We start from the raw sequence: 25,061 nt of genomic DNA, 5'->3' as shown, positions 1-25,061 counted from the left end.
CTTTGATCTTAATCTGGAATTCCTGTAGAAAGTTTTCCTTGCCTTGGATTTCACAACCTTTGTCTTCTCCTTCTCCTCAGCCTGTGCTTAATACAGAGATTCTTATCATTCATTACTCAACAGCTGGTCAGGGGAAAACCATCCATTCGTTGTTTTGTACCATTTTCCCTCTTCTGCTAATTACATGTGTCCTGCCTGCCTGCCTGCCAAGCTCACCTTAAATCTATCTTCTCAGAGATGCCATTTGTGATCAATCCCTTTGTCCCAGCTTTCTCCACGGTACATGGTGCCTGTTACTTCTGTAACACTTCATGGTCATCCTTTTAGGGATGCATTCAGCCTTCAGCAGACCAAAACTTTCTGAGAGCGAGAAAAACATCTGTTTGTCTTCTCAGCACCCAGCACCAAGCCGTAAACCTCGGAGGTGTAGGGCCCTTAGTCCTCTGATCAACGTATACAGTCTCCACTCCCTAGCGACCATTCCCCAGTCCTACTGGACAGCAGCTTGTCTTACACGTTCCACTCAGAGTTCAGCATCAGAGGGTGGCGGAATCTCAAGTAAACAGTCCGCAGTATAGAGAGTGAGCGCATCCTAAGAGCATTGCCATCACAGAGACCATTTCACTGTGAAGTGCACGGACAGTAAAACCACCAAAGCTTCAAATTCAGGGCTCCTCGGGTACGTAGGATCCTCTCGTAGGCACTCACAAAGTTATGTGCTTTTGTGATTTTCGAATTGAAGATATTTAAACTGCAGTTGTCTCTTTCCATTCAGACTCCCTGCATCTTACCTGTTCTCATGTGGAGGGTCATCAGAGTGACCCCAGACATGTGTGGGGTCTGGCTCAAAAGAAAATGAGTGGATTTGTATTTCCTTGAGATATGTTTATGTAGTTTGAGATCACGTCCGTGTAGGAAGGTAGGAATGTCTTCCTGAATGCTCCCGTCATGGACAGAGGGTAACCCAGCCAGACGTTGCACCAAGAAGATTTCAGATGATAGACGGTTTTCCAATTGAATGTGTCCTTCCATCCCCAATACCAGAAATACAAAATAGTAAACAAGGTTTATGTGCCAGGAGCTAGTCTGTGTGAAGAATTCTAGTCACCAAACATGTAAAATTACAAATACAAGATTGGGTTCCACTGGTGTCTAGACAACACAGAAATTCCCCCCAGTGGAAAATTCCGTAACATAGCACTGAAAATTATAAATGTACCATGTCCTTGTCTTTCTTTTTCAGTAGGAATCAAAAGAGAATTTATCCAAATGTTAGTTTGTAAAGCACAAATTTTAATAGTATTAAAATGAATGAATATACCTATAGCCACTCATATATGAAAGAAATTATTTAGTGATTTCTCACTGAATTTGACAATAACCTGGAAAATGTGCAAGATATTATCAATATAAGTTTTTGAAGCTGAAAAAAAATAAATCAACAATATTGGGGATGAATTATCTTTCTATTCTTGCTAGAGAAAATGATATTATAACACTGCTTTTATAGGAAGAGATAATCAGAGTATTGAGCCAGCACTGTAGGGGGAAATATTATGTAGGTGTACCAGGCTGTTTATTAATAAAAATAGCATTTTTCAGAAAGTTCTTGTGTTTATGGTATTTGTCAATCTTTTTAAATTTGAGATTTGTTGTGATTTGCTTTCTCTTTCTAAATAATAGTCACTTTCACATCTAATTTAAGCTTTTCGATTTCATCATTCTTTTTCTAAAGGAATGTCTCCCAAAATTGTATGTATATCAGGCCCTAAAAACTTCCCCTACCACCAACATCCAGAAAGATGTATGGGTTCAGTACAATATAAGCAAGCAACTGGTTTGTGTCTTGCTTTGTTCCAGTCTTGGTCCAGCCAGCAAGTATGGAGAGTTTCCTCCTCCAAACATAGGCAGAGTTTCACATTGTAACACAAAATTAATTTTAAAAAATGTTCTTCTTCAGAAACGAAATACAGTATCAGAGGGCAGAGAAATGGTTATTATAGATGCTTTTCTTGGGTCTCTCTTCCACTGTGAAATAGGATAATAGAGCTTTGTGACGCCCAGGGGCCAGGTAATGCACCTTTCTTTAAGGTGAATGGAATATTGTCTAATCAATTCAATAACTGCCATCCCAGCTGCCTGTAATGAAAAGCCCCTGAGTACTAATGGATACTGAACCAGCTTTCCAAGGGCAGAGTTACTATTATTATATGAATATTCTCAAGCTGCTCTAGATTGTAAACCAGGAGGCACCTACTCTCTATGCTTCCATTTGCTCTCTGTCTGCAAAAGGTCTCATGCCCGAATCCTCCCTATTAACCAAAAGATTGAGAGTGTGGGTGGCGTTTCACACCCTTCCTTATTCCAAATGTCCATCAAGTTATTCTTAACAAGCAAATACTGTATCCAAGAAATGTACGGCAACGATATTGTGAGCCCCGGAAACTTGAAGAAATCTCTCAATAATTAGGATTAAAACAATAGTGAGCTTTACACTTCATCAATATATAACTATTTTAATTTTTAAGGCCTTTCCCAAAATCTTTCCCTTATGGTTCTTTTCCAACCCCAAAAAGAAAAACGATGGACTCTAAGAAAGGATGACCCCAAACAACTAACTGAAATCAGAAATCCCTATATGCTTTCAGATATCCACTTAAGTCCAAATATCTGACTAACTATTCAGGTAATTAATATTCTCATCCAGTTTTTTATGGTCCTACTGTTTTTCTTCCTTTATTTTTTTTTTTAATTAGAGGATAGTTGCTTTACCACATTGTGTGAATTTCTTGCAGTATAGCAAAGTGAATCCGCCACTCACTTACATATGTCCCATCTTCCTTGGATTTCCTTCCCATTTAGGTCACCACAGCGCACCAAGTAGAGTTCCCTGTGCTATTAAGTAGGTCCTTATTAGTTATCTATTTCATATATAGCAGTACCCATGGTAATTTATTTTAATTAATGTCATGTGGTTGTGGTTGTGTTCAGTTGCTAAGTCATGTCCAGCTCTCTGTGAACCCATGAACTGCAGTACGCCAGGCTTCTCTGTCCTTTACTATCTCCTGGAGTTTGTTCAGACTCATGTCCATTGAGTCGGTGATGCCATCCAACCATCTCATCCTCTGTAGCCCCCTTCTCTTCTTTCCCTCAATCTTTCCCAGCATCAGAGTCTTTTCCAGAGTTGGCTCTTCACATCAGGTGGCCAAAGTATTGAAGCTTCAGCTTCAGCATCAGTCCTTCCAATGAATATTCAGGGTTGATTACCTTTAGGATTGACAGCTTTGACAGGGGAGTCTCAAGAGTCTCCTCCAACACCACAGGTCAAAAGCATCAATTCTTCGGTGCTCAGCCTTCTTTATGGTCCAACTCTCACTTCCATACATGACTACTGTAAATACCATAGCTTTGACTATACAGATCTTTGCCAGCAAAATGATGTCTCTGCTTTTTCAATACGCTGTCTAGGTAGTTTTTCTTCCAAGGAGCAAGTGTCTTTTAATTTCATGGGTGCAGTCACTGTCCACAGTGATTTTAAAGCCCAAGAAAATGAAATCTGTCACTGTTTCCACTTTCTCCCCATCTATTTGACATGAAGTGATGGGACCAGATGCCATGATCTTACTTTTTGAATGCTGAGTTTTAAGCCAGCTTTTTCACTTTCCTCTTTCACCTTCATTAAGATGCTCTTTATTCCCTCTTCACTATCTGCCATTAGAGTGGTATCATCTACAAATCTGAGGTTGTTGATATTTCTTCCTGCAGTCTTGATTCCAGTTTGTGCTACATCCAGCCCTGCATTTCATATGATGTACTCTTCCTAGAAGTTAAATAAGCAGGGTGGAAATATACAGTTTTGACATACTCCTTTCCTAGTTCAGATCTAGTCTGTTGTTCCAAGTCTGCTTGTGATGGTTTTAAATTATAACAATTCTTTGACTGTTGCTCTGAATTACTATTTAATCTTGTAGCTATTGTTTTTACACTCTTATTTATCCAGACACTTATTTAAGATATCTGCAAAAGTGTCAGAGTTTACAACAAGATTAAATACATTAAAAATTAACTAAAATAATGAGACACGAAGAACTCCATTGATAATACATGATATGAAAAGTGGGTGGAGAAAGGGAGCAGAAAATAAGAGAAAAGAGAAAACCAGCAAGAAATATTTGCTGCAATTATAAAGAGTTTGCAAATATTAAAAGCTTTTTTTTTCTGTTTCATGAGATTTAACAACCCTCTAAAAACCTGAAGATTGTGTTGAGACTGTTACACTGGTTTTGTACAAAGAGGTTTTGTTTTGTTTGCTGGGCCATGAAAGGCAGAGGGCATTTGGTGTAATCAGCGGGAATCATGAGTAGGATATTAGAGACCCATGCAGAAGCTCAAAGGTAAGATGGCTGTTTCTATGCCAGGTCAACTATATGAAAATATTTGACTCTTGAATCATTTGCGTGCAACTAATTCCTGCTTTCTTCAAAAAGGACTGTCAGGTTTTTCACTTAATTGACAGTTGTTGCCCTTTCCCAGGTCTGCTTTGTGAACCTGGATGTGAACAAGGATGCATGCAGCACGGAGCGCCTGCAGCAGGTAACTCGGGGAACTGAGCTCTGGGAGCTCCCTTCAAGGGCTGGCTGCACTGACGAGAGACCGATCATGGCTCTGCCTCAGTGATGCTCGCTTTGTAGGAGACTCATTAATTAGATGATTTCATCACAGCCTGTCTCCCTGACCTCCTCTTGACATTTTTCTACACAGTTTGCTCTCCTTACATTTGAGAATTGCTTTCCCAAATAGTCTAGGCTGTTTCCTAAGCAATCTCTTTCTCCTGCACCCCCAGTGCCTAGGAGTGACTTTTCTACTGCCCTCTTCTATGCACTCAAGCACTCTTTCTGTGAAAGAGTGAAACTTGTCCAGTTTTTCCAAAACCTGCTTGATACCAGCTAGCCCTTCCCTCTGGCTTGCTCCTTCTTGCTGCTCTCATCAAATATTTTATATCTAACCTCAGTTTCTCAGCCCCACACTCATCTGGGACTCACATTTTTTTGCACTCTGTGGGAGATAAATATTCTAAACTTATCCAAGGTTGTGAGATTTCTGATGTAAATCCTTGACAACATGCAAAAACTTGAAGACTCACTCAATCCTTTGGAACCAGAGCCTATAGGTAAAATGGGAAGGGTTCGTTAGTGTGATATGATTTATCATTTCATGCCCAAAGCTGAAGATGGTTTGATTTTACTGTTTGGTACAACACTCTTTAATGTATAATAGTACACCATCTGCATCTCGATTGCCATAGGACAGTGGATCTGAAATTACTCAGTTACTCCTGTAACTTTTTTTTCTTGACAGTGCTACACATGAAGATTCTCAAATTTAATTGCCCATACAGATTATTTATTACAGATTTCCACTGAGCCCCAAATATCCCTCATCTGTGTAGTACTATAGAGATTTTCAAAAGAAATTATACAAATAATTTCATTTTATAGAATTGTGGTGCTAAGTCCATCAGAGAGAGTAGGAAGGAACAAGCAAGCTGTTATCTTAAGAACTGTGTGTTTCCATCAAACTTTATAATAAAGAAAATACACGTTATAACATAACAGCATTTTTCCCACTTTTATTTATCCAATTAATGTGATCTTCATGGAAACAAAAATGTTTCAGCAGTGATCTTTGGGACAGCTATTGCAGTATTTAAATACGCAAATAGATGACAGATATTTTTAAATATGTGTGAAATGAAAATTTGGTAATATTATGAAAATTACATTTTCAGAGTGTATAAAATAAATATGTAGATGTGTATTTCTGATTAATCTGTTGTATATGAATCTCTTAGTAGTCTCTGTGTTCTCAGGTTTTGATTTTTTTTTTGTATCAAATAAACATTCTTTTGTTTGATATGAAAAAAATAAGCATATATGTCAAGCACAATAAAAGACTACAGCAAAAAAAAAAGAAGACTGTATTTAACAAATTTATGACTGATTTGAGACAGTCTTCAGCTATTGCCTAAGGGCATACATAAGCTGATTTAGCTACATAAAGTTGTTCATCTCATCTTTCTGGATTTCAGGATACTTATGTGTGAAAATAAAGTGATGGTGCTGCCTAATTCATTTGGGGGTATTGCCGTGATTGAGTGTAGCAATGTACCATACATGCAGTCCTTAATATGGTACCTCATACACAGAAAAATCAATGCCAGTAATTATTTTATTATTAATATTATTGCTGGGGGCTTCCCAGGTGGCTCTAGTGGTAAAGAACCTACCTGCCAATGCAGGAGACATAGGAGACTTGGGTTTGATCTCTGAGTTGGGAAGATTCCCTGGAGGAAGGCATGACAACCTACTCCAATATTCTTGCTTGGTGAATCCCATGGACAGAAGAGCCTGGCAGACTACAGTCCACAGGGTCGCAGAGAGTCAGACATGACTGAAGCGACTTACCAGGCAATTTTATTATTATTAGCTTCATTAGAACACATGATTATTAGTCAATGAGTCTCTTATTCAAGGACTTAAAAGGGAAGAAAATTCCCAAATGACCAGGGATCCCTATGGTGTCACAATAAAATCATTAAGTGATTACTTTGGGAAACTTCAAACTAAAAATTGTTAAATCTTTATGTTTAGGAAATTTTCTATTCTAGTCTAAACCTTTATGCTTCAATTTTATACAATCTCTTCTTGTAATAATCTTAGTAGATTCAGTCATCTATATTATGAATAGTTATATGAGTATATTAGTTTTGCAAGTAAAATAATTTTGAGGTAGTATTTTGGAAGTGAAAATAAATGATCTCAACTAATAAAGATTCTTGTTCTACAGAAGCTGGTCAATGTTTCACCAGATCTTCCAAAACTTATAAGCTCCTTGAATGTCCAACAGCCAAAAGAAAATGAAATTGTCCTCCTAAGTGGGTTAACATCTGGAAACCTACAGGCAGATTTTGAAGTTTCACAGGTAAGAAATAGTAGCTCTTGATAAGCAATTCACTAGTAAGTTATCTGTGGTCGGCTCTTGGCACAAATCAGCAAGAGGCCCAAATGAATGCAATATGTAGACTCCCATAGCATGTGAATCTAAACATCTTTGTATCCTATAATAGACTTTACTTGTACTTCTTTTAAATATTACCCCTACTCTTGCCTGGAAAATCCCATGGACAGAGAAGCCTGGTAGGCTGCAGTCCATGGGGTCGCACAGAGTTGGACACGACTGAGCGACTTCACTTTCACTTTTCACTTTCATGCATTGGAGAAGGAAATGGCAACCCACTCCGGTGTTCTTGCCTGGAGAATCCCAAGGACGGGGGTAACCCTAGTGGGCTGCTGTCTATGGGGTCACACAGAGTCGGACACGACTGAAGCGACTTAGCAGCTTAGCAAAGTTTGACAGAGTTTCCCTTACGTTGATTTCTAACATATATTATCTTCTCAAGTTTATGGTACTAAGTTGCACTTAAACTAAAGCAGACACACCAGGCATTGGTTGGTTAGCTTGGTTTTCTACTAATCTACTGAGTAATCAAAACCAGAATTGTCTTCTGTTTCAGGAAAAATAGCAAAATTCTAATTCATACCATGTGATGCCAAAATGGCATAATTTCTTCTTTCTGGATGCCATTTATTTTTTAGGCTATATCAAACCAGCCAAGCTAATAAATACAGGATAGCAGTCCCAAAGATGAAAATGGAGTTTCCTAGGCCCAAAATGAAGTTCCCAGAAGAAAAGACTGTTACTGAAAATAGAGTTTAAAATACTATTATCACTCAATCTATTAAACTAATGTTCGTTATTATTAAATAAATAATTATAATGCTGAAAAAACTTTAACATTTTAAATTGTTTAATCAATTTACATAAAATTTCTAAAGACATGCTGTATAAAAGATTGTGAATGTTCTCACATAAGATACGTGAATAGTGATTGATAGCTACAGACTAAAATAATGAGCATTTATTTTCCTCTATAAATTGTTCTTCCTTGTGTTTTAGTTTTGCTAGAAAGTTTTTAAATCTTCTTTTATTCTTTAATCCTTCAAAATATCAAAAAACGTTTAGTGGCCACCCACTATTTCTTTCCATACTTCAGATGCTCATTGAAAATCTACATACAGCCCGTTACAATTTGCTCCTCAAGACTAGAACAAGATTATTCCCAGTCAATCTAATAACACATTTCTTTAGTGGGCAAATTGTTTGAGATGAGAATATGGAAGTGGACCTAAATGCTGTCTATTTATATTAGGCAAAGCCATAATAACCAAATGTATTTTTTCAAACCTGAGTTTTAAGAGTGGTTTCTGCACCAGACCTATTAGTTATGATTTCTAATTAAACTCTCTGTGAGGAGAGTTGGAAAAAACACAGGAACTGGAGTCCAGAAGACCTGAACTGCAGCAGTGGTTCTTCCCCTTTATATTTCTGTGACTTGGATGAATGAAGAGACAGAGATTGACACATATACACAATTGATGCTATGCAGGTCAAGAAGCAACAGTTAGAACTGGGCATGGAACAACAGACTGGTTCCAAATAGGAAAAGGAGTATGTCAAGGCTGTATATTGTCACCCTGCTTATTTAACTTCTATGCAGAGTACATCATGAGAAACGCTGGACTGGAAGAAACACAAGCTGGAATCAAGGTTGCCGGGAGAAATATCAATAACCTCAGATATGCAGATGACACCACCCTTCTGGCAGAAAGTGAAGAGGAACTCAAAAGCCTCTTGATGAAAGTGGAAGTGGAGAGTGAAAAAGTTGGCTTAAAGCTCAACATTCAGAAAACGAAGATCATGGCATCTGGTCCCATCACTTCATGGGAAATAGATGGGGAAACAGAGGAAACAGTATCAGACTTTATTTTTGGGGGCTCCAAAATCACTGCAGATGGTGACTGCAGCCATGAAATTAAAAAACACTTAAATTCCTTGGAAGGAAAGTTATGACCAACCTAGATAGCATATTGAAAAGCAGAGACGTTACTTTGCCAACAAAGGTCCATCTAGTCAAGGCTTTGGTTTTTCCTGTGGTCATGTATGGATGTGAGAGTTGGACTGTGAAGAAGGCTGAGCGCTGAAGAATTGATGCTTTTGAAGTGTGGTGTTGGAGAAGACTCTTGAGAGTCCCTTGGACTGCAAGGAGATCCGACCAGTCCATTCTGAAGGAGATCAGCCCCGGGATTTCTTTGGAAGGAATGCTGCTAAAGCTGAAACTCCAGTACTTTGGCCACCTCATACGAAGAGTTGACTCACTGGAAAAGACTGATGCTGGGAGGGACTGGGGGCGGGAGGAGAAAGGGACGACAGAGGATGAGATGGCTGGATGGTATCACTGACTCGATGGATGTGAGTCTGGGTGAACTCTGGGAGTTGGTGATGGACAGGGAGGCCTGGCCTGCTGCAATTCATGGGGTCACAAAGAGTCGGACACGACTGAGCGACTGAACTGAACTGAACTGAACTGATAAAATCGATAACTAATGAGAACTATACTCAGGTCTCTGTGGTGACCTAAATGGGAAGGAAATCCAAAACAGAGGGGATATATGTATGCATAACTTGACTCACTTGGCTGTACAGCAGAAACTAACACAACACTGTAAAGCAACTATACTCCAATAAAAACTTTGTATAAAAAGAATTGGCCTTTCTGTGCCTCTATCTGTAAGAAGGCAGTAGCACCAGCAACCTTGTAGAAAATGGTTAACATTAGAGGCAATAAGATATGCAAAGCACCTAATAGACTATCATAAAAATCATATACTAATATCTGCCACTATTTTTAATTAATTTTTATTGGAGTATAGTTTCTTTACCCTGCTGTATTAGTTTCTACTGTACAGCAAAATGAATCAGCCATACAAATGTTGATACCTGTTCAGTTCAGTTCAGTCGCTCAGTCATGTCGGACTCTTTGCGACACCATGAATCACAGCACGCCAGGCCTCCCTGTCCATCACCAACTCCCGGAGTTCACTCAGACTCACGTCCATCGAGTCAGTGATGCCATCCAGCCATCTCATCCTCTGTCGTCCCCTTCTCCTCCTGCCCCCAATCCCTCCCAGCATCAGAGTCTTTTCCAATGAGTCAACTCTTCGCAGGAGGTGGCCAAAGTACTGGAGTTTCAGCTTTAGCATCATTCCTTCCAAAGAAATCCCAGGGCTGATCTCCTTCAGAATGGACTGGTTGGATCTCCTTGCAGTCCAAGGGACTCTCAAGAGTCTTCTCCAACACCATAGTTTGAAAGCATCAATTCTTCAGCGCTCAGTCTTCTTCACAGTCCAACTCTCACATCCATACATGACCACAGGAAAAACCAAAGCCTTGACTAGATGGACCTTTGTTGGCAAAGTAATGTCTCTGCTTTTCAATATGCCATCTAGGTGGGTCATAACTTTCCTTCCAAGGAGTAAGAGTCTTTTAATTTTATGGCTGCAGTCACCATCTGCAGTGATTTTGGAGCCCCCAAAAATAAAGTCTGACACTGTTTCCACTGTATACCCATGTATTTCCCATGAAATGATGGGACCAGATGCCATGATCTCCGTTTTCTGAATGTTGAGCTTTAAGCCAACTTTTTCACTCTCCACTTCCACTTTCATCAAGAGGCTTTTGAGTTCCTCTTCACTTTCTGCCAGAAGGGTGGTGTCATCTGCATATCTGAGGTTATTGATATTTCTCCCGGCAACCTTGATTCCAGCTTGTGTTTCTTCCAGTCCAGCGTTTCTCATGATGTACTCTGCATAGAAGTTAAATAAGCAGGGTGACAATATACAGCCTTGACGTATTCCTTTTCCTATTTGGAACCAGTCTGTTGTTCCATGTCCAGTTCTAACTGTTGCTTCCTGACCTGCATACAAATTTCTCAAGAGGCCGATCAGGTGCTCTGGTATTCCCACCTCTTTCCTCCCCTCTCTTTTGGATTGCCTTTCCATTTAGGTCACCACAGTGCATTGAATAGAGTTCCTTGTGCTATTCAGCGTATTCTTCTTAGTAATCTATTTTATACATAGTATCAGTAGTGTATATGTGTCAATCCCAATCTCCCAATTCCTCCCACCCATACCCCTTTTCCCCTAGGTGTATCTCCCAGTATTTTCCAGCCTCTACTATTTGCCATCATGTACCTAAGACACCCAGGATGTTTATTTACTGTCAAGAAGATTGTAAACAAAATACAGTTTCTTCCTAAGGGTACCACATCTGTGTAATATCGCATGTTTAATAACATCCTTTCCCTAAGTCTGTCTTGAAGTATGACTTAACTGCTTATATTACTTTGTTAACATTCCTTTTGATTTCTGTCCCATTTCACCTTATTTATATTTAGTCTAAATGATATAAAATAACCAATCATTTTAATCTGTATATGTGACAATTTCATATGGTTCAACTTTGTTATGATTTTTATTCCTATGTGATCTACTGGGAATATATCGTGCCATATTCCCTAGAGTAATTATTTGATTCATGTTCGTACCTCCATTTCATAGAAGAAAATCTATGACAAACCTAGACAGCATATTAAAAAGCAGAGACATTACTTTGCCGACAAAGGTCCATCTAGTCAAAGTTATGGTTTTTTCAGTAGTCATGTATGGATATAAGAGTTGGAACATAAAGAAAGCTGAGCACTGAAGAATTGATGCTTTTGAACTGTGGTGTTGGAGAAGACTCTTGAAAGTCCCTTGGACTGCAAGGAGATCAAACCAGTCAGTCCTAAAGGAAATCAGTCCTGAATATTCATTGGAAGGACTGATACTGAAGTTGAATACTTCAGCCACCTGATGCAAAGAGCCAACTCACTGGAAAAGGCCCTGATGCTGAGAAAGATTGAAGGTGGGAGGAGAAGGGGATGACAGAGGATGAGATGGTTGGATGGCATCACCAAGTCTATGGGAATGAGTTTGAGCAAGCTCTGGGAGTTTGTGTTCCCTAAGCCTGGTGTGCTGCAGTCCATGGGGTCGCAAAGAGTAGGACAAGACCAAGCAACTGAACTGAACAGAACTTGTACTTCCCAACATATCTTGCATATAATAGGCACTCAGTAAATATCTGGCAAATTTCACTTTATTGTCTTACTTCTGAATTCAGTGGAAAGAAAAGTAATCAAGTCAGCCACCATTACTCTAGAGCAGTGGGTCCTCACCATTTGGAGGAATCACAGATTCTTTGTGAATTTCACAGAATCTATAGACCAGTACTTCTCAAAAGTTAATGCATGTAGGAATCACCAAAAGTTTTCTTGAAAATGTAGATTCTGATGTGGTAGACCTGGGTGGAGTCTGAGATTATATATTTCTATCAGGCTCCCATGTGATGCTGAGGCTGGTAGTACACAAACCACACTTTGAAAAGCAAGGCCACCTTCCTTGATTCACTTAAAGACATAGATAAATCTTATTTCTGAGCCTCCTAGGGACCTCTGTACTCAGAGAAAGATTGAATTTTTCATTTTATAATCATCTGTATTAGAGTTACTCTAATTATATATAGTATACAGTCAAAGATATTGATAAATGATATTTACACACAAAAATATACTACTTTCAGAGATACAATATGAATATCTATGTGTATGTATTCTTCTGCATGTATGCATCCTCACCACTCGCATACACACATATATATACTTATATACATATATATATATATAATACATTCAGATATCTACATTCAAACTCAAGCATTTCAAAATGGCAAGTTAACTAGGATGAGACCTAATTACCTCCAACCACATAAGCATGTGTTTTAAATAATCTCTTTTTATAAGAGGAACATGTAGACATAAAATATTCCCAAGCATTTTAAATTCCATCTTGAGATAAATTTATTTATCTTCCCTTTGCCCACTGTTGTTTCCATGCAAATAATTTTCTCTTAAAAATTGCTAGAAATCAGCATATTGTTCCTCTTACAAAGATGAAAACCCAATGCACAAGTCATATGTGTAACTTACTAGTAATCTGTGCAAGGGCGACTAAGACTTTACTGTTGTTCTAACGAACAACACTATGAATGGTGAACATGTGCAGTGGAGAATGGGGAGGCAGTCTGTAGCCTTGAAACTGAGGAGAATCAGCAGGTCTCTGTGGGACACTCTCCAGTGATCTGCCTCCCTCACTGCTGCCCCCATAAACCTGTCCTTTAGAGAGAACTTGATCACTTTTAGTGGATTTTTTTACATCTCATTTTGGCTGCTTCTTCAAATGAACACTACAAATTATAAAATATAACCATAGTTGATAGAACACTTTCCATCTGTGTGAAATACTAGCAAAGAGGTTGTACTGAATATCAGAAAGGCAGAAAAACTATTGGTCTGAGAACCTGGGAATCATTTAATCAAAAGGAGCACCCAAGACAGCTTTAACTTTCCCCTTGGCTTTATTAAATTTTAGACAGCCTTATTCCTAACTCCAGACCCCAAACTTCCCTTTTCTTAGAATATTGATTTTAGAGAACTTATTTTTATAAATTGCTTCTCTGCCCCATTGAGATATAAATCATTTTAAAAGCCTTTTGACACTGTACAACCCAAGAATGTCTTTCTCAAGGACCTTGGACCCATCTCTTGGAAATGTCATCAAAGAAGTTAGTGTCCCTATGTCTTTGGAAGGATGGGAGCCTAACTTCTGCAAGCACTTTGCTCCAATTTACAAAACTACCTCCAGCCAAGAAGATACAAGAAGTTTCCTTTTCCTAAGCAAACACATGGACTTCAGTCCTCCTGTACCAGCTCTTCAAAACCCTATTGCGTTTTTTTTGTTTCAGTGGAGTTGTGATCCAACCCAGTTCTGGCCTCCTTCTCTTATTTTAAAAGCTTTGAATGAGGTCTTCTGTGCCTGCTAAACTTTGCCTAGTGCAATTTTCACCTAGACAGGAGAGAACAAAAATATGCCATACAATTAGTCAACTTTTCTCCTAGATACCCTGTGTTCCAAAGCACCATTTGAATTTTTTCAAGCAGTTCATCAATATACGCCCTGAAGATATTCCAAGTATTTTGGAATATCCCCATTCCTTCTAATGGGAGAGACTAATAGAAGAAAGGTTGGAGGCAATGGTTTTATATTTTCTCTTGTGTGTGTGTGTGTGTGTGTGTGCTGTTGTGTTGGACTCTTTGTGACCCCACAGACCGTAGCCCACCAGGCTTCTCTGTCCATGGGATTCTCCAGACAAGAACACTGGAGTGGGTTGCCATTTCTTTCTCCAGGGGATCTTCCTGACCCAGGGATCAAACTCGCATCTCTTACATCTCATGCATTGGCAGGTGGATCCTTTACCACTAGCATCCCCCAAGAATCTCTGTGGTATTTTGTTGTTGTTGTTGTTTTTAACAATGCCTTTTTCTCTCTCTACTTGCAGTGTCCTTGGATGTCAGATGTCTGCTTGGTCCAGTGTGCAAGAGGGAACAGACCAAACAGTACCAATTGCATCATTTTTGAAATCAACAAATTTTTGATTGGTCTGGAACTGGTACAGGAGCGGCAGCTCCACCTTGAAACAAACATCTTGAAAGTGGAGGATGACACGAACTGTTCCTTGTCTTCAATTGAAGAAGACTTTCTCACCGCATCCGAGCACTTGGAGGAGGAAAGTGAAGTGGAAGAGTATAGGAACGGTGAGAACTTTCCTGTAAAATGAATGTGCATCCTGAAATTAGTCACCCTATAAAAATGCCTTGGTTACATTTCAGAAAAGTTTCAGGCCACATCAGTTTGGCTGACACATCACAATCTTCACGTAAGAAGTTTCAGGAGGGAGAGAGAATAAGAAAACACTAGTGAGGATGCTGACGGAGGCACTTTAACAGATTTAATGGTTAGATGGCCCCATTCTCCGTAAAGATGCCTTAGGGATGCTGAAGGAAATCTCTGTTTTAAAACAAAATCTTCCTGCCTGCCAAGAGGTGGAGACTATCACTTGGAGGAAAGTTAATTTCCCTAAGATTTCCATTAAAGCCATCTGTTAGCTGAGGCTGAGTGAGATTGGCCTGAATCCAAGCACTGCCTCTTTGAGGCTGTGAAAGCTGGGGCCAGTGATCTAAGTCTTTCTGAGCTCCAGTTTCCTTATCCATAATTTGGGAGTATAACAGTGCCCGCAGAACTATTATATGTATTATATTTAGCCATTTAAAATATATATTTGTTACATTTCTGGGCTTTCCAGGTGGCTCACTGGTAAAGAATCTGCCTACCTATGCAGGAGCCACAAGAGACCAGTGTTAGATCCCTGGGTTAGTAAGATCCCCTGGAGGAGGAAATGGCAACCCAGTCCAGTATTCTTGCCTGGGAAATCCCATGGACAGAGGAGCCTGACAGGCTGCAGTCCATGGGGTCGCTCGGACATGACTGAGCCAGCATGATTATTTTTCCAGGGCAGGAGCAAGTAACCCAGAAAAGTTCTTGCTGCTGCTGCTGCTGCTAAGTCGCTTCAGTCGTGTCCGACTCTGTGCGCCATTGCCTTCTCCAGAAAAGTGCTTAGCGTGTGTTTATTAATTCTTTCTTTTGACTCATTAATAGAGCTCAGTGAACAATGAGTTGCTCTTCCCCAAATAGGAAGGGATACTCCAGATTCTGTTCTCACTGTCCTTGGGGCACAAGAGAAACTCTCTCAAAAAGGCCCACAATATCCTGCATATCCTGCCTTCTCCCTCTGTACCCACTGGGCAGCTGCAAGACACAGTTGTCTTGGTTACTTTCTTGCCAAAGCACGGTGACCAGCCCTCAGCTCCCAGATGCCCTCTTCCACTCTAGCACTGGCATTTGTACTCCACACTGAAAGCCATTCTGTTGAGGGCAGTTCACAATGAAACTCGAAAGCTTTTGCAGATTCATATTTCTTGAAGAAATATTCAAAATACTATTTTCAAAAAACAGAAAGAAAAAGATAACTGATCCTTTAAGGCATTTTTGGAAATAAAGATTATTTTAGACTCATGTGAACCTGCTATCTAAAAAGTAATGGTGCATGTAATTTCTTGAATTATGGCTTTTTATGTTTGTTTGTTTTTGTCTCTGTTCCATTTATATCTGCTCTGATCTTTATGATTTCTTTCCTTCTACTAACTTTGGGTTTTGTTTGTTCTTCTTTCTCTAAAAAAAATAGTACAAATGAACTTATTTATAAAACAGAAATAGAGTCACAGATGTCGAAAACAGACTCATGATTACCAGGTGGAAATGGTCAGGGGGGCGGGTGGCGGGCTGGGAGATTGGGAGTGACATATACACACTGTGCTGTGTTGTACGTAGTCGCTCAGTCGTGTTCAACTCTTTGCAACCCCATGAGCTGTAGCCAACCAGGCTCCTCTGTCCTTGGGATTCTCCAGGGAAGAATACCAGAGTAGGTTTCCATGCCCTCCTCCAGAGGATCTTCCCAACCCAGGGATTGAACCTAGGTCTCCCGCATTGCAGTAGGGTTCTTTACCATCTGAGTCACCAGGGAGGCCCAAAAATGCTGGAGTGGGTGGCCTTTCCCTTCTCCAGGGGAACTTCCCAACTCAGGAATTGAACCAGGGTCTCCTGCATTGCAGGCGAATTCTTTACCAGCTGAGCCACCCGGGAAGTCCCATATACACACTACTGTATATAAAATAGATAACTAATAAGAACCTACCGTATAGTGCAGGGAACTGTATTCAATACTTTGTAATGACCTACCTGGGAAAAAAATCTAAAAATGACTGGGTATATATATATATATATATATATAAAATTGATTCACTTTTCTGCATACCTAAAACCAACACAACAATGTAAATCAACTGTACTCCAATAAAAAAAAAGTACTCAGAATTGCAAAAAATGGAATAAAAGCAGATGATCAAAAGTGAAAAAATAAACAATATTTTTACTTAAATAAAATAAATAAGTAGTATCATTTTCTCTTTACCAGGTTATGAAAATATAAATGTCTCAACCAGTATCTTGGAAAATAAAAAGCCAAAGGAAGCCACTAAGGAGGAATGGAACTACAGCAAGGAAAAATTACTTTATGCATTGGAAGACAAGTATGTTAGCAAATACCATACACCACTGGTTAAAACAGAAGGATCTCTGGGAAGAGTGGCAGAATATACAAGTCTGCAGAGTCTAGATCCTTCAGCCAAGATATCAAAGTGGAAAGGTGAAGCTGTGGTGAATGAGCAGTCAACCACAAAGGATTATTATTCAGAAAAGTGTAAAAGTCAAGAGGAAAAATCACAGGCACTATGTAGTCCAGGCAATGCTTATTTCTCAAAGATGGTTAAGAGGGATGGACTTTCTGCATGTGGGACTTCCTCTGAGCGTGACAGCAATTTAGACCCAGGAGACCATGAAGACCGCACAAGCTCTCTTCTTCCCTTACAAGATGGAGAAGCCACAACAGGCGAGTATGCCACGAATTTAGCGGAATCTGTGCTGCAAGATGCATTTATTCGACTCTCTAAGTCTCAGCCTGCCCTCCCCCAAGAACCTGCAGTCAGTGTTTCTGTAGGAAGTGCTCTGCTTCCCAGTGGCTCTTCCACAAAAGATATCGTGGTACCTCAGTCATGGAACGAGCTCCCCAAAATCGTCATTGTCCAGAGTCCAGAAGGCAATGATGCTGGCCCTGAGCCAGGCATCTCCTCGTGGCCCGAGACAGAAGTCTCCAGTGAAACTTCAGGTGGCCCCTCTGGAGAGAACTCCAGCAGACACCCCCAGAGTGCTCTAGAAGTAGCATTAGCTTGTGCAGCCACTGTTATTGGAACCATTTCCAGTCCACAAGCCACAGAAAGATTCAAAATGGAGCAAGAACCTCTGGTTTCACCCCGTCCACTGGGAGGTGATGAGCCTTTGCAAACTCAGGCCTGTCAAGTACTCAAGGACCCCTCCCTCAGTGAATGCTCGTTTGCATCTGCTTTATGCGGCATGGCTCAGGTGGCCAGTGCTGTTGCTGTCTGTGGCCTGGGAGAAACAGGAGAGGTGAAGTGCCCAGTGGCTTCCAGTGGCTTCCTGTCTGCAGTTGAGGCCCCTGCAGCCATCCCCCCACTTTGTGGTTTAGTGGCAGAAAAGAGCATGGAGCTGGGGAATGAAGCCATTGCAGAGGCCTTGCTCAAGGAGGTTGCCTTGGTCTTAACAAGACCTAACGCCTACAGCAGCATTGGAGACCTCATGGAGTCAGTGAATAGGAGGATCATAGAAGCTGTTTCAAAGCCTCAGACCTTGTGCTCAGAAAATGCCCTTGGGAATGAACTGGCACAGACCCTGTCTAATGTTATCCTGAAGCATTCCATTGATGAAATTCACCAGAAAAATAAAATGATAGACCCCAGTGATGACAGGGATTCATCTGAAACCCTGGAATCCTTAATGGAAAGTGTAAATCAGCTGCTCTTCAATGTGATACACTTCACGTTCGAGAAGATGAGCCACCTTGTACAGCTTGGGGGATGCCCCCCTGTCCTTTCTAAGGAGACCATCAGATGGAGGGAAACCGAACCAGACTTCCAGCCAACTGATCAAGCCATTTGCCCAGCATGGACAAAAGCCACTGAATACTCCAATTGCCATCCACTTAGCAGCCTGCATGTCAGCAGTCCTGTTATCAATGATCTTGTAGATGCTGGACATCCGAAGCAAGATAGCAAGGGTCCAGCACAGTCAGGTCTTTCCCAGATTCCCACACTGCAATCTGAATTATCCTGCAGTACCAGCATGTCTGCTAAAACACCACCCGAGGAAATATATCTGAAAGGATCCGTGGTGGAGGATATGAAAAACCCTCCTGCACCACCCAGTGATAATGAGAATGAATGCAGAGCCCCTCCAGAGGAAGAAATGACACCAACAGTTGGCAAGCACAGCACCAGCTCTCAGGACACTGAGGACAGCATCATTGCAAATGCTCAAGAAAAGTACAGTGGTGCCTTGCCTCTGAACAGTGAACTTCAAGTTTGCCCGTCTTTGTTGGGGGATGATTTGCTGCTTCCTGCTCAATCCAGGCTACCAGAAAAAGACCCAGACATATACTGCATTGCAGACTTCGCAGAAGAATTAGCAGAGACGATCGTCTCCATGGCAACGGAAATCGCAGCGATTTGCCTTGACAACTCCAATGGAAAACAACCCTGGTTCTGTGCATGGAAAAGAGGGAATGAGTTTCTGGTTACCCCCAACATCTCCTGCCGATCCTTGAAGAGGAAGAAAGAGAGCCTGGCCAGCGGGGCCACTGTGAGGAAACACAAGCCCCCGCGACTCAGCGAGATCAAGAGGAAAACCGATGAGCACCCGGAGCTGAAAGAGAAGTTGATGAACAGGGTGGTGGACGAGTCCATGAACCTCGAGGACATCCCAGACTCTGTCAGTATTTTTGCAAACGAAGTGGCAGCCAAGATCATGAACCTCACAGAGTTCTCCTTGGTGGACGGTGTATGGCAAGCACAGGGCTACCCCCGGAGTCGGTTACTGGGTGGGGACAGGTGGAACCGCCTGAAGGCCTCCAGCTGCGAGAGCATTCCAGAGGAGGACTCTAACACCCGGGCCTATGTGAACAGCCTGGGTTTAATGAGTACCCTGAGTCAGCCAGTTAGCCGGGCCAGCTCCGTCTCCAAGCAGTCGAGCTGTGAGAGCATCACCGATGAGTTTTCCAGGTTCATGGTGAACCAGATGGAAAATGAAGGAAGAGGCTTCGAGTTACTGCTGGATTACTACGCAGGCAAGAATGCCAGCAGCATCTTGAACTCAGCTGTGCAACAGGCCTGCCGGAAAAACGACCATCTGAGTCTGAAGCCAAGCTGTCCCTCGAAGCAGTCCAGCACCGAGAGCATCACTGAGGAGTTCTACAGGTACATGCTGAGGGACATTGAACGAGAGGGCAAAGACGGCCCCTCCTCCAGGCAAGGCAGCCAGGACTGGACCACTGGCTTGCTCTCGCCTTCTCTGCGGTCCCCCTTGTACTACAGACAGTCGTCTGTGCCCGACGGCAGATCCCCGGGCGCCAGGCTCACGGTGAACGTGCCCATCAAAGCCAACTCCTTAGACGGCTTTTCTCAACACAGCCAGCAAGACTTCCTCAGCGTCCAGCCAGTCGGCGGCGCTTCCTCCTCTGGTCTCTGCAAATCTGACTCTTGCCTGTATCGCAGAGGCGGGGCTGACCACATCACAAACATGTTAATTCACGAGACGTGGGCAAACTCAATCGAGGCTCTCATGCGGAAGAACAAAATTATAGTGGATGATGCCGGCGCGGCTGATGCTGAACCTGCTTCAGGGGGCCCCTCCTTGCAAGTGGAAAAGTGTGCGGGCAGGTTAGCTTCGGGCAGCGTGCAAAGTGGACCAGCTCTGCTTGTGCAGGAGTCTGTGGATTATCCAAGGAAAAACTCAATCACAGAAAGCAGCCATCTCCCAGGGTCGTCCCCAAGCAAAGCTGCTCCTCTTACAAGTCACAGCAGTTTAGATTTTAAAAAGGAAACTCCCTCATGCCACCATGCGGTCCCTCTAAGCCACACCCGGCGATCACTTTGTTCAAGGGAAGTGCCTTTAATCCAGATCGAAACAGATCAGAGAGAAGAATGTGTGGGAGAATCTGAACACATTATTTCCGAACGCAGCCCCCTAGAGGAAAAAGAAAGGTGTTTGGAAGAAGAAAAGGTCCCAGAGGCAGGGAAGGGTGAAGACGCTGCCCTGAGTGCCTGCCAGAACCCCAGGTGAGTGAGTGATCTCTTAGACGAACTAAGGTTCATGGGACTGCAGTTTGCACCTTAATCACTATTTATTCTAAATCTTAGGAAGTTATTGGTGCAGGAACTGAATTCCTGAGATAGTCATTGGCCTCCCTGAGTTAATATACACTTTCCCAGGTGGTGCTAGTGGTAAAGAACCCTCCTGCCAATGCAGGAGACATAAGAAATATGGGTTCAGACCCTGCGTTGGGAAGATCCCCTGGAGGAGGCATGGCAACACACGCCAGTATTCATGCCTGGAGACATGTCCATGCCTATGGACAGAGGAGCCTGGCGAGCTACAGTCCAGAGGGTGGCAAAGAGTCAGACACGAAGTGACTTAGCATACGTATAATAGAAAGGCAGAAGTAAATTTTTTTAAATTTCTAAACAGATTGGATTTCTGTGTATAATAAAAGAAATGCAATATCATTCTCCCCATTAAAATTAATCTCCCGTAGTAAGCTACCTTTTGAAATTAATTCATGGCAACTTTCAAGGAAAAAAGAAAACACATCAACTTGATCACTTGAAAAAAAAGCTAAATTTAAATAAGTTTTAATATTGGAATCTGACATTAAATATTTTGGTGTAATTTTCCCCCAGGTTCTCTCGAGTTTTTCTTTCTTGTCTTACTCTAAAGATCTTTGCAAGGACACCATGTCCCACAGTGCTGACTCTTTAGATTCATAGTATAATACAGGCTTCCATGCAAGTGGTAAAAAATACCTGCCAACCCATGAGATACAGTTTGATCCCTGGGTGGGAAAGATTCCCTGGAGAAGGAACTGGCAGCTCATTCCAGTTTTTGTGCCTGGAAAATTCTATGGTCAGAGAAGCCTGGCAGGCTACAGACCATGGGGTTGCAAGAGAATCAGACACAACTTAGCAACTAAATTTCAACATAATCACGGTAGGGTAAGTGCAGAAATAAACACTGGGATGTTGTTATTTCAATAGTTCTTTTCCCAGAAAATCATAATGCAGGTGACAGTGCATTTTGAATTTGACATAAGGTAATTATTTCTCTCAGGCAGCTTAAAGAAATATCAGTTCCTTTTACAACTCCCATTTTCTGTAGCAAATTCATAGGATTCTTGAATATGAAACCATTGTAGCATTTAAAAATTTGATATATACTTTAAGTTTTTTTTAAGCTACAGAAATAAACAGAGACAAAAATTAATCTACTGGCTTTGGGAAACATAAGTTGAGAAATAGCTTGCATTATCTTTTCAGAGATACACATCTATCATTCAGAGAGCTTATGATTTTTAAGTGTTTAGCTGCAATTAATCAGTTGAACATAGGCTTCTTCAAATTTTGTCAGCTCTGGAAAATCCCTAGGACATCCACACCCCCACCAAGAATGAGAAATCCCCCAAATGGATCCATCTTGAGGTACAAACGATCATTATAAAGCATCTTTACAAGTTATGGGCAGTGGGTGCTCCAGTTGCACTTTCTTAGCTACTTAGTGCTAAGACTAGCTTTCCAGTTGGATTAAATCCTAGAAGAATGCAGGTGACAAAGGCATGAAAACGTACAAGCAAAAGAACATGAACTGACTAAGAAGACAAGTTCTTACATATCTGTAATTCTCCGACAATACTTGTCAAAATCTTACAGAAGTACCATACCTTACCATAGTGTTCACCACCTCCAGGAAATATGATGCACGACAAGTTATTAATTGTGATTAAAGACTTGTTTTGGATTCCAGGTTTGACTTGAAAACTCCAGCTGAGATTCTTAGTAAAAGAAGATCATCTAGCTAGGGAGCATTCTTGAACCAATAGTTCAACAAGGTTCATACTTGTAGGCTCAAATCTAATAGTGGCGGTCACTGAAATTAGATACCATATATTCTACAATTTTGAGTTAAATGTCACAAATGATACTCAAAATAGGTACAACCTAAGAACATTCCAAAAGGTTGGGAAATAGGCATGAATAAACTTCCAACTGAAGTAGTTTGTGTTCCCAATAAATGACCCAAACACATATTATCTCATAATGTGGATTCCTGATTCAATTTTCCAACACTGAAAGAGAAAAAAAAACTTGGTAGAATCATCAGCCTTCAAAATTTGAGAGCTAAATCTTTTCTCAAAGCATCCAGACTAAGTATTTAATATATTTTTCTTTTGGGCACAATATAAAGAATTATAGGAACTTCCCTTGTGGTCCAGGGGTTAGACCACAGGCTAAGTGCTTTCAGTGCAAGGGGCATGATAGCCCACCGGGCGAATCTGTCCCTAGGATTTTCCAGCAAAAATACTGGAATGGGTTGCCATTTCCTTCTCCAGTGGATCTTCCCAACCTAGGGATCAAACCATGTATCCTTCACTGGCAGACAAGTTCTTCACCACTCAGGCACCAGGAAAGACCTTACTCACCTGCTGTTGTTCAGTCACTCAGTCATGTCAGACTCTTTGCAACCTCTTGGACTACAGCAGGTTTCCCTGTCCTTCCCCAGCTCCTGGAGCTTGCACAAACTCATGTCCATTGAGTTGATGATACAATCAAACCATCTCATTCTCTGTCATCCTCTTCTCCATCATCAGGGACTTTTCTAATGAGTTGGCTCTTCGCATCAGGTGGCCAAAGTATTGGAGCTTCAACTTTAGCATCAGTCCTTCCAATGAATATTCAGGACTGATTTCCTTTAGAATGAACTGGTTTGATTTTCTTGCAGTCCAAGGGACTCTCAAGAGTCTTCTCCAACACTGCAGTTCAAAAGCATCAATTCTTCGGCACTCAGCTTCCTTTATGTTCCAACTCTCACATCCACACATAACTACTGGAAAAACTATAGCTTTTATACAGACCTTTCTTGGCAATGTCTCTGATTTTTAATACACTGTCTAGGTTTGTCATAGCTTTTCTTCCAAGAAGCAAGCATCTTTTAATTTCATGGCTGCAGTCACCAATCTGCAGTGATTTTGGAGCCCAAGAAAATAAAGCCTGTCACTGTTTCCATTGTTTCCCCATCTTTTCCCCAGGAACTGAGGGGACTGGATGCCATAATCTTTGTTTCTTGAATGTTGAGTTTTGAGCCAGCTTTTTCACTCTATTCTTTCACCTTCATGAAGAAGCTCTTTAGTTCTTCTTCACTTTCTGCCATAAGGGTGGTGTCATATGCATATCTGAGGTTATTGATATTTCTCCTGGCAATCTTAATTCCAGCTTGTGCTCCATCCAGCCCAGCGTTTCTCATGATGTACCCCGCATATAAATTAAATAAGCAGGGTGACAATATATAGCCTTGAAGTACTCCTTTCCCAATTTGGAACCAGTCTGTTGTTCCATGTCTGGTTCTGTTGCTTCTTAACTTGCAAACAGATTTCTCAGGAGGCAGGAAAGGTGGTCTGGTATTCCCAACTCTAAGAATTTTCCACAGTTTGTTGTGATCCACATAGTCAAAGACTTTGGCATAGTCAATGAAGCAGAAATAGATGTTTTTCTGGAATTCTCTGCTTTTTCTATGATCCAATGGACGTTGGCAATTTGATCTCTGGTTCTTCTGCCTTTTCTAAATCCAGCTTGAACACCTAGAAGTTCACGGTTCACGTACTGTTGAAGCCTAACTTGGAGAATTTTGAGCATTACTTTGCTAGTGTGTGAGATAAGTGCAATTGTGCAGTAGTTTGAACATTCTTTGGCATTGCCTTTCTTTAGGATTAGAATGAAAACTGACCTTTTCCAGTTCTGTCACCTGGATTTTCCAAATTTGCTGGCATATTGAGTGCAGCACTTTCACAGCATCATCTTTCAGGATTTGAAATAGCTCAGCTGTAATTCCATCACCTCCACTAGCTATGTTCATAGTGATGCTTCCTAAGGCCCCCTTGCCTTCTCACTCCAGGATATCTGGCTCTAGGTGAGTGATCACACCTTCGTGGTTATCTGGGTCATGAAGATCTTTTCTGTGCAGTTCTTCTGTGTATTCTTGCCACCTCTTCTTAATATCTTCTGCTTCTGTTAGGTCCATACAATTTCTGTCCTTTATTGTGCCATCTTTGCATGAAATTTTCCCTTGGTATCTCTAATTTCCTTAAAGAGATCTTTAATCTTTCCCACTCTGTTGTTTTCCTCTATTTCTTTGCATTGATCAGTTAGGAATTCTTTCTCATCTCTCTTTGCTATTCTTTGGAACTCTGCATTCAGATGGGTATATCTTTCCTTTTCTCCTTTGCCTTTGCTTCTCTTCTTTTCTCAACTATTTGTAAGGCCTCCTCAGACAACCATTTTTCCTTTTTGCATTTCTCTTTCTTGGGGATCGTTTTGATCATTGCCTCCTGTACAATGTTACAAACCTCCATCCATCATTCTTCAGGCACTCTGTCTC

General features: G+C 41.1%; 1 protein-coding gene across 1 annotated transcript in view; it reads left to right on the top strand.

Annotated features, from left to right (window-relative positions):
- The window catches only part of SPHKAP (SPHK1 interactor, AKAP domain containing), a 138,040-nt gene that overhangs the window by 86,112 nt on the left and 26,867 nt on the right, over positions 1-25,061 (top strand). The window contains exons 4-7 of the mRNA XM_055574472.1: positions 4,534-4,593; positions 6,847-6,981; positions 14,392-14,647; positions 16,924-20,695. Coding sequence (XP_055430447.1) covers positions 4,534-4,593; positions 6,847-6,981; positions 14,392-14,647; positions 16,924-20,695 — 4,223 coding nt within the window. The remainder of the gene's footprint in view (positions 1-4,533; positions 4,594-6,846; positions 6,982-14,391; positions 14,648-16,923; positions 20,696-25,061) is intronic.

Source organism: Bubalus kerabau, chromosome 3, assembly GCF_029407905.1.
Source record: "Bubalus kerabau isolate K-KA32 ecotype Philippines breed swamp buffalo chromosome 3, PCC_UOA_SB_1v2, whole genome shotgun sequence".
In the NCBI taxonomy this organism is placed as follows: Eukaryota; Metazoa; Chordata; class Mammalia; order Artiodactyla; family Bovidae; genus Bubalus; species Bubalus kerabau.
The sequence above is the reverse complement of the archived record's forward strand: the minus strand, read 5'-3'. Positions and strand labels throughout refer to the sequence as shown.